The 10426-nt window shown below is 34.0% G+C and overlaps 1 protein-coding gene across 3 annotated transcripts; it reads right to left on the bottom strand.

The window, feature by feature from the left end:
* Positions 1 to 1055: 1055 nt before the first annotated feature.
* On the bottom strand, positions 1056 to 8577 carry LOC107624620 (secretory carrier-associated membrane protein 1). 3 transcript variants are annotated; one of them, XM_016327078.2, is made up of 14 exons: positions 8131 to 8575; positions 6911 to 6967; positions 5517 to 5624; positions 5356 to 5418; positions 4907 to 4940; positions 4700 to 4822; positions 2877 to 2939; positions 2693 to 2786; positions 2424 to 2469; positions 2263 to 2330; positions 1763 to 1811; positions 1565 to 1630; positions 1397 to 1484; positions 1067 to 1316 (listed from the first exon to the last, which is right to left on the bottom strand). In XM_016327078.2, the coding sequence occupies exons 1-13, from the start codon at positions 8182 to 8184 to the stop codon at positions 1398 to 1400; spliced, it is 912 nt and encodes a 303-aa protein (XP_016182564.1). In that variant the 5' UTR covers positions 8185 to 8575; the 3' UTR covers positions 1067 to 1316; position 1397. The 3 variants fall into 3 exon arrangements, with proteins under 3 accessions (XP_016182563.1, XP_020970747.1, XP_016182564.1); XM_016327077.2 differs by having other exon boundaries at positions 1056 to 1484; XM_021115088.1 differs by lacking the exon at positions 6911 to 6967 and having other exon boundaries at positions 1056 to 1484; positions 8131 to 8577.
* Positions 8578 to 10426: the final 1849 nt, after the last annotated feature.

The raw sequence follows: 10426 nt of genomic DNA, 5'->3' as shown, positions 1-10426 counted from the left end.
TGGGATAGTGTAGTGGTTGCCAACTTGGTTTGTAATTCAGGAGATCCAAGTTTGACTTCTATTCCCTGCAATGCATTTTTCCAAATTTCAAACCCGCATGCTGACGTCAGCGTGACGTCATCGGTACGCAGGTTGACCGGTTCAGTTCTGGTCCGTGTCGGTTTTGACCGGTTTGAGCAGTTCGTACCGGTTTTGACCGGTTCATTTCCTTAAGCGGTCAATATACCGGACCAGTACAAGGTTCGGTTCACCGGTTTTTACAACTATGCACCGGAGTGTATAATTATTGTGCACGCATAACTCATTAAACGATTCAAGTGTATTACTGTCCAACGTATGAACTTTCAGGTGTACTTTTGTCCCTTCTTCCTCCAATTTAATCCATAATATTGTGCTTTAATTTAGAGTTAGATTCAGATCTGAATCTTTAAAACAGACTTAATAAAATATTCAAGTTGAATTGAAATATAATCAAATTTGACCTCATTCAACCCGTATGCACCCTGTGTTCATAATTGTAATCTCCTGAAATTATTCCATACTCGAGTTCAAAAATATTACTTTACTACCACAACTATTTTTTTTAATTTATCTTTTGTGTTGATAATGTACAAAAATTTTATACACACATTTAATTGCATATTATTATAACAAAATTATTTTCAAACTCACTACTTAAAAAATTATCTAAACGAATTTGATTTAGTGATCATTATAATACTCTTCACGTGTGCATTCAAGACACTAATATTGTCATAACTTGCCAACCACTTAAACCAAATTATTTGATAGTGCTATGAAGTATGAACCAAAACTTAAGTAATTCAAAATCATCGGCTAAAGCTATGGAAAAGGAAAGAGCGAACTAATTGACTAATATGATTCTTTTCTTGTTTGTAAGATCATTCCAAAAGGTACTTATATACTATTGTAAAAAAAGCTCTATATAACCTTCCAACCCTATCATACATTAACACACCATCTACAATGTAAACTACCATAGCGACCTACTATTTATGAACTTACCCATAACAAAGGCCTAACCACATATAGAATTTATTGATTAATTATGCGCTATATTATTAACCGGCTGTTCTGGTTCGTTCTTTTTGCCGAGTGCCTTGATCCGATTGTCAAGAGAGCAAAACATGAACTCAGTTGAATCAATGAACCATTTGTTGATACAATTATAAACAAATATTCTTTGAAACAAAGTCAGTTGTCAAGAGGGAGCCATCAAATGTTTGTATCATTGTATGTATGAACAACTAAAACTTCTATCTTAATATGTGTTTGATTCAATCCAAGGCCAAAACCTACGGAAAAAACACATGAAAATATTAATACTGAGTAACCGAGGAAATCAAATTCTGGGTATAACATTTGCAAGTGCCACCTCATAGTGCTGCCATCATGGTCCCTCTAGCAGCATCACGCTTCATCTCTGCAGCCTTGCCGCTTCCACGGAAGTACATGTATACTTGCTGCAAGTAAATAAACATAGTAAGAAAAAGCTTATGAATCAAGATAGAATACCAAAGTACTGCTTTAAGATTATAAAAACCTGAATAACCCAGACGCTGAGCAGCGACTCCAGACAGAAAAATCCAAACCCAATAAAGTAGAATATCTGCAATTTAGAACAAATATTAACCTTATTTCAATATGAAATCACGACTTTGAACTGATAATATCCATTTAATGTAGCATCCAAGAAATTAATGATATTGTCGAACCCAATAAATACACAATTAGTACATACCCCAACCAGTGCATTGTCGCCCAAAACATCTATTGCAGGCAAAATCCCTCTGTCATGCACAACATAATAACATAAAATACAACCGTTAGTTTCAGTAGAAGTGGAATAGCGCACTATCAAAATTTGTTATTTTGGGGGGTACAGAAGAAAACCGAGATAATCTATTGACTTGTCATATAAATGATCTACAAGAAATCATGAAGACATACCATCAACAGTAATGTTAAAAAAAAAAAGAAAAAGTAAAGGAAAAAAAAAAAGAGGAACATAGGATTGTTATTATATCAAGTAGACACAATCGTGCAGAGAACAAATTCTAGCAACTTATGCCCCTTCAGTTAAATAGTTTAAGGACAACCCCATAAAAGAAATCAATAAGCTGAATAATGAAGCCATTCCAACCATTTTCCTTGCAACCAAAACTCAAATAAAAAGAACAGGCAGAGAAGAATATCATGTGCAAAACTATGTACAAATCAATGCAAGATTAGAATACCCACGTGAGAGATTTTCCTTTGAAGATAATTGGTGGAGCTACTGCTGCAAAAATGCAAAAGCCGATGTGAATCTGCATAGAGAAAATGGATAATTCAGATGAACTTAAAATTTTTGTAAAACGAGTGACTACACAGACTGCAGTGAGAAAGTGTTAAAAACTTGCCAGGTAACACAAGAAAAACCAGCCAAATTTCAGAGCACTGTCAGTCCTGAAACAAGAGAAACACATAATTATAAAACGGAAATGATACCACAATGGGGAATAAAATTATAAAATAAATGGAGAATTTTATACAAGTGGATAATCCTGATACTAAAGCATTTACATGTCAATGCTTTTCTGATACAATTCGATACAAGGTGAAGCAACACAATAGTCCAACTGCCTCTTTACAAAACTACAAAATTGCATGAAATCAAAGGGAACACCACCTCATTGCACGATAAAGAGGGCGATACCACAGTACATAGGATCCTGGAACCCCAGATATGAAGTAGATGATAGCGAGAAACCAGATCGTTGGACCTACAAGAAAAGACAAATCCTTGCGTGTAAATTAAGCCTGAACTTACACGAGTGAGGGATCAATATCAAGTTGTAATAAGTAGAACATACCCTCTCCTTTGATCCAAGCAGTAGTTACTGCCACAATATTCCATGTAAGACACAAAACCAAACCTGCAATGTGGTACAAAGTTGAAAAATTCAGGAATTCACAGAATCACAGGCATATACACTCTACAGTGATTACATGAAGATAAATTAAATATATATTAAAAAGATAACCATGCAAAAAACATCTAGAAACATGGGCGAGGGACACATTTCAGATCTCACAGAACTACTATAACTAATTAGCAATGCCTATTTTACATGCAAGTAGATTGTTATAGTCCATAGAACATGATGTGATAGAAATGAAAACAATTTCACCGGAACAAAAACAGTTTGAGTTGCTTTCACTTAATTAAACAACAACCAAATCTTATCGTAGAAGTTTGGGTTAGCTACATAGATCAAACAAAGCCATAATGGCCACTTACAAACTATGTCTACAAATCTATGCAGTCTTAATGGTACATATAATTTTTCTTCAACTCCTTTGGTCCTTCCGTTTCTAACTACTGGGTAACTCTTCAATGGGAATTCTATAGGTCTTCCTTACTCATGACCAAACCACTTAAGGAGAGATCTTACTGAATTCTTATGGGAATGGCCATGATAAGCACCCAGGGAAAGTGGATATGAAGGGGGAGAACCATTGTCCTAAATATTTAATACAACGCCAAGCATCTAATATGGGACTTTGGGCATCCCATGCTAACCAAGTTCTCTATCGACACACTGCCCCAAGAAAGCCAACAACCTGGCAGCTGCATTGTGCAGTACTTTGGTCAGTGGTATTTCACTCGAACTCTTCCCGGTCAAAACCCTCCTCAAGTAGCTGTCTTTGTGCTGTCGCCAGCAGATCTGATAACATTAATAAGCATCTGAGGAAGTGAGGAACCACACCCTTAAAAGCTAACTATAAAGGATCCTCTGCTCCTGAATATACAGCAAGCATCTCATACTATCAATGTGGGATTTTGGGCATCCCATACTATTCAAGATCTCTCTTTTAGGGCATTACTGCTACTTTGTTCCTAATGCATTCGTTCTTGATCTTATTTGGTTTGGCTTGTTTGCTTATCTAACATAACATTGTCATCAATGCGAAACTGAGTGTATTCTCTTGTTAGCCACAATTGCTATAATTGTGTAATAAACTTCTCCATTCAGTTTGAGTGGTACTTTTCCATTACAAACAACCCAAAGCACTCCTCCATTTCATCTACCCAGCTAGAATCCTATGGTTTACACCTCACTCTTTCTTTGTTGTTTTGTACGATGGCCATAACACGCTTAACCTGTGTGACTTGTGATATGGTATGGTCTCCAATTTACCCCTCTAAGATAGAACCTGCACCTCCTATAGAACCAACATTTTTTTCCCTTGTCTTAAACTTAATACATGGAGCTTAATTTAGAGACTAAGTTCAGCATTTGCTTCAGTATCAAGGAAACAAAGTAATATTTCAACATAGCTTAAAAAAGAAGAAGAAAGTATTATATTCCAAAGCATAGGTATTTCATTCAACTGGCATAAAACAAATATAAATATGCAATAGTCGCTTTAGGGACATCCAATAAGAAGGAAATACAGGTAAAAAAATGTGTGGAAAAACTAAATTAGAGACCCACATTGGACATGTAAGGCAAAAAAACCACGAGTATTTTTCTATTTCAATTATGATATCAGTGTAAGTTGTAGTTGTGTTGAGCATATATGAAGATGCCTTGCAAATTATACTAAAAGCTTTTATATCAGTCACCAAGCAAAAAAGAAAGTAGTTGTGACTTTAAAAAATTCTAGAAAACACCTTAAGAGTTCAACATACCTAACCACGTTGAAAATGCAAGATACTGGGTCCTTTGAAGATGTATTGGTATTTCATTTGCAATGTCATGATGAATGATGGGGAAAAATGGTGGCCAATTTTTTTCCTCTATAACTATCCCAGCTGCAAACAGAAAGATGTGAGAAATGCTAAACTACAAATATTGATTTTAATGGTTTTCAAACAGAGGAATCCAAAATGAAATACCGCGTGATATAGCGTCTTCCCTTCGTTTTATTTCCTATAAAATATAATGAGACTGTCAATTTCCAACAAAACATATGGTATCATAACATAGCAGCTAAATGAAAAGCAAGGACAAAGTGAACGTGTGACGTTAAAAATCAGAAAATACTGAGATTTAGTGTAACCTGAACTGAATTCTAAACAGAATGTTTACCGACTATACAATAAGTATCAATATCAATACATTGAAAAGGAGGAAAACAACTAGCCATGTTTATAGAATTAACAACAGCCAATCCTGTAAACAATTAGGTTCATGAATAACAGAGAATCGTTAGATTCTTAAAATTTAGCAAAATCAATAGTCCTATATGACATTGAATGTGACAAATATAAGGCTCTAACTCATAAAATGTAAGCCATTCATATTTGTTCCTAAAGCTACCAAACATGATATGAAAATTAATCACCTGCTCCCTTCTTTTCAAATCAGCCTCTCGAGCTTTAAGTTCCTTCTCTTTCGCTTTAATGTCCTATAGTTGAAGAGGGCATAATCAAATATTCAGTGAACAACAGAATTGGGATATATAGTTCAGACATTTATTTCAGCATTTTTCATAATCTAGTCAACCTTTGAGTTTGAGCTATCAAGAGGAATTTCAACAGTTGCCCCACGATCATATGGCTCAGGAGGAAGTGGTGAGAGCACTGAGGTTGCTGCAGGAACACTTCCAGGGTTCTGAAGATAACGTGTGTTAATAACCTCTTACGCAGTACAGATGTTATAAATAAACTAGTTATTAGTATGCACATTCATGCCAATTAATCTACTTTTTTTTATTTACTAAATGTGTGTAATAACAGCAAATGTGAAATTAGTTAAGATAGTATCTTACATTCTAATTAAGAGGTGTGGGGTTCAAGTTTCAGAAATAGCAAAAGGTTTTTCGTTTTTTTTAATGGATTTATGTACCAAACTTCTCTCAATTCTCATGATATATAGTAGATACAGTAGAAGTAGATAAATAAATAAATAATAGTCTTAGAAAATGACTCCCGATGACAAAGAAGAAGACATTTAAATCAAATATCTTTCAGCTAACTGCTCCTTCATATTTGGTCTAAGATCATATTTTCAATTCCAAAGTCATTCCTTGAGTAGAACCTCTTCTCCTCTTGATAAACTTATATGTTAGTTCAGAGCTCACTTGGTTAAATCCTTTGTTGGTCAACATTAATATCGATACCATTAATAACAATGCGGTGTTGTGGTTCCAAACACCACATAGGGCTATCTCTACCAAACTCCATGATAGCAAACTTCTAGGATTCTCAGATATAAGACATCATAACAAAAAATAGGAGACAGCACAATACTTGGCTCTTACTGACCCTTAGCATATTTCTTAGGCCTGCCATCATGTCATTAAGTTCTGTTTGCGAACTTATGCTATTCAACTAAGAAGTCTGGAAGCATATAGAACAGCAATTCAAAAGAAGCAACCTCCACTCCTTATATTATTCATTGATCAAATGTACATTTTACAGCCTCCAAACTCCCAACCAAGAATATCTTAAGAAAGCTTTCCAAGGAACCATGGTAAACTTTGCTGCTAAGGCACCTAGACAAATTATACTCTATGAACATATTCTGCCCAATCTTCACCTTGACAACCCCATGCTCAAATATACTAAAACAACATTTAGCTTTACAAAGGACCTGAGACAACTGTCTTCCAACATTCCCACCACTCATATCATCTTGGATGAGGCTAACATCTTGCTACATCAGCCTATGGCTACAAAAAATTGAGGAACCATCCAAAGGAAGTACACATGTACATTATGTGTCCATCAAAGAGTAAAACATGTTCTCATTCACTATTTCACATGAATAGGTGAATAACCCATGACCATTCACCATGAACTTGCATTTGAGCAGTTGTGGATTATGACACATGAATCAACCTATGCTATATTGGTATATTAATTCAATGACCTCAGTAGAGGAAAGGAAAAACTTACAGTAGTATAAAAGGCACCTCCACCATAACTTGACTGCCCTGTACCTTTTTTTCCAGCCTAATATAATTAATGAAAATGCATAAGTTTTTTGTCATTAAAACAACAATCAAATCAGAAAACAAGAGTACAAGAACTTAGTATGTGTGAGGTGGCATATCTACAGTTTCAAATCATCATTATATAATTAAATTATCAATTGCTACTTAACAATCTCCAATACACAACTACAAAACGATTAATTAGAAATAACAAATATCAATTCGGTTTTAAACAAAATGGCTGGTTGGGAAAAGATTGAAGGCATTAGGGATGGGGAGAGAAAGGCTCCCAATGCTTCTTCTGAAACAAGGCATTGACTCTTCCATTAGGTAGGTGCATTTGCAGATTTTCAAGTGCTTCGTTTTTAGGTATAGGCACAGCAGGTGAGCACAATTAGAAATAAGTTAACCTCATCCGAAATAGTGGCCTCAGTGATATTGTGGATACCACAAGAATTATCCAGTTCTTACTAACATATCCATTGACATTTGAAATTTATTAGACATGCTTTTTTTTTAATCCAGTATAACAGATAGTATCATGACATATGGAAGTTCAAAGGTAAAACGATTGACCCCAATTTTTTATGCAGGAAGCTTGCAATAAGAAGACAAATGATAGTTTCTTTCAAGTATGTACGACATTGCATATTAATGATGTCATTGAGAAACCTATGAAACATTATCACAATATATCATAGTTCTGTATCTCAAATCCTTAAATCAATTCAATAGCATTAATAGTGTTAGAGAAAAAGTGAAGTAACAAATACAACAAAACAAGTTTCTCAACAGTTATTTGGATATTAAGCTTTATTTTTTGAGGACAATTTTTTATACACAAAATTGAAGAACCTCGAATCTGCATTATATACCGAAATTCATTCAAGAGCTACATTTAATGGCATCTACAGATTCATACATATATCACTACAGGTAACCACATCCAAACAAGATTTAACACAGATTTTTCAGTTCATGAATGATCTCAAACACCACAAACGGATCTAGTCAAATCAAATCCACTAACCAAAAGACAGCATCATTTACGCATTCGCAAACCAGAAACATCCAAATATCAATTGAAACAGACACGGAATCAAGTTAAACAATGAAACTTCAGTTCCTAAATAAAAAAAATTAAAAAATAAAATAAAGTAAAGCAGTTAGGGGAAAACTCACCGCAAACGGATTAACTTCGTCTTCCTCGAAGGGATTGGGATCGTAACGGCTCATGATTCAAGGAGTGAATTGAACTGAACTGAGCGGCAGTGAAGAGATCTGAATCGGAATGTGCGAGAGAGAGAGAGAGAGAGAGAGAAGAAAATAAAGAAAAGGAAAAAGTGAAAGTGAATTTGATAAGTGAGAGGGTAAGAACTAAGAAGACAAAGAATGAAGAGAGTGAAGGGAATGTGGAATGCGGTTACTGGTGTTGTTTTTTAGTGTGCCGTAAAGAGAGAGAAAGAGAAAGTGAAAGAAGGGGGGTGCGCGTTGGAATCTACGGGTTCTTCTCGTTTGCGGATTTGTTTTGTTGTTTGGAGAGTAGGAAAAGTGAAGAGATACGGCGAGAAAATAGGTCGGGGGAGAGAATATGGGAACTCATGCAGCCTGTTTACGACTTACGAGTGCCTTTACAAAAGCATTTTAAGGTAAGAGATGAGGATGAGCAAGTACACACCGTTTCTTTTTTCCAAAAATATTAAGTAATTAACAAATACAAAAATAAAGAAAATCTATATTTAGGGAAGGTAAGGGATAAGAGTCGAGCTAACAATTCTATATTTAACCAGTAAAATATTGACTCAATAATAAGAGGTTAAATAAATGTTTTATTTTAGGAAAATAAATTTTATTTTATTTGTTGTGATAACATAATTTGAAGCGGATGCCCATTTTTCATCATAATATCAACAGAAATTACAATTAATTAAGTTTAAAAAAGTGACTCCTTATATGTATATAAATAAGAGAGGGTAGTTGAGACAGAATATACACAGCAGCAGTAATAATAAAATTATTTTCTCTCTTTCTTTATACTATTCTTCTCTTTCTCTCTTTTGCAAATAAATTGCTACATATATTAATAGATATCAAAAATATTTGGTAACCAAAGAAAATCAGTCAAAAACAGTTATAAGTTGTCTTATTTAGCATTCATTAATTGTTGCCTTGAAATAATTATATTGGTAAATATTAATAATAAAGTTATCTATTTACGCTTTTTTATTTTATATATATTTGATCTTCCTTATTTATTTTACAACACGTTATCAGCACGAGACTTTGATCAAATTTTAAGAAGACTCATGTAACAAATTTTTATTATGTCAAAACTCTCTCATCTTGAATTTAATGCTCTTGATATATCTGAAAATAACTATTTATCATGGATACTAGATGCTGAAATCCATCTTGATTCAATGAATTTTGGAGATACCATTAAAGCTGAAAATAATGCATTCCAGAAGGATAAAACTAAGGCCATGATCTTCCTTCGTCGTCATCTTGATGAATGATTGAAAAATAAATATCTCACACTAAAAGATCCTACAGATCTGTGAGAAAACTTTGAAGAAAGGTATAATCATCAAAAGATAGTGATACTTCCTCAGCCCGATATGAATGGACGCACTTGCGTCTACAAGATTTTAAATCCATAAATGAATATAATTTAGCAATATTTCGAATCACCTCACGAATGAAATTATGTGGGAAAAAGATAACTGCTAATGATATGTTAGAGAAAACTTTATCGACCTTAGAGAAAATTTTATCGACCTTCCATACCTCGAATGTGCTCCTGCAACAGCAGTATCGAGAAAAATGATTTAAAAAATATTATAAGCTAATTTCTTGCCTTCTTGTTGTTGAACGCAACAATGAGTTGCTCTTAAAAAATCATGAAGCGCGCCTAGCTAGCGCCGCCCCATTTTCTGAAGCAAATGCGACAAATAATAACCCTAGAAGAGGTAAATGGCAAAGTTTTGGCAACAAGAAAAATGATGGAAGGAAGGAAAATTATGTTCACAAGAAATGATCTCACCAGAAGTGGGATAAAGAAAAAAATACTAGGCAAAATAAATCAACAGATGATATATATTTCCGTTGTAGTGAAAAGAACCATTGGTCGCATACCTGTCGTACCCCAATGCACCTAGTCGATCTTTATCAAGTATCCTTGAAAAAGGACGACAAAGGAAAGGAGACGAATTTCGTTTCAAATGATGCTGCAAATTCCACCACTCATTATTATGTATCTGATTTTTTTGAGGATCTTGAAAGAAATATTGATCATTTGATCAATGATGGAATAGTTTAATATGTGGGATTGTTAAGTATTCATGTAAATAAATAATATAAAAAACTTATTGTTGAATTTTATTTTCTATACATCTGAATTTCAAGTGTGATGTATAATAAAGTATTTATGAATTTCAAAATTATTAAATGTGTTAAATTCTAAAATAATAATAATAAT

This window comes from Arachis ipaensis, unplaced genomic scaffold (assembly GCF_000816755.2).
Source record: "Arachis ipaensis cultivar K30076 unplaced genomic scaffold, Araip1.1 Aipa1423, whole genome shotgun sequence".
NCBI lineage: Eukaryota > Viridiplantae > Streptophyta > Magnoliopsida > Fabales > Fabaceae > Arachis > Arachis ipaensis.
Note: the sequence above shows the minus strand (reverse complement) of the source record. Positions and strands in the feature narration are given on the sequence as shown.

Bases quoted from the DNA above. Each gene is read 5' to 3' on its own strand.
- LOC107624620 (XM_016327077.2), bottom strand. From the start codon at position 8,184: ATGAGCCGTTACGATCCCAATCCCTTCGAGGAAGACGAAGTTAATCCG. The intron at 5,625-6,910 runs GTAAGTTTTTCC...CGTTATCTTCAG, and splicing joins GAGGTGCCTTTTATACTACT to AACCCTGGAAGTGTTCCTGC. The intron at 4,941-5,355 runs GTGATTAATTTT...TATATTTTATAG, and splicing joins ATTTGAAAAGAAGGGAGCAG to GAAATAAAACGAAGGGAAGA.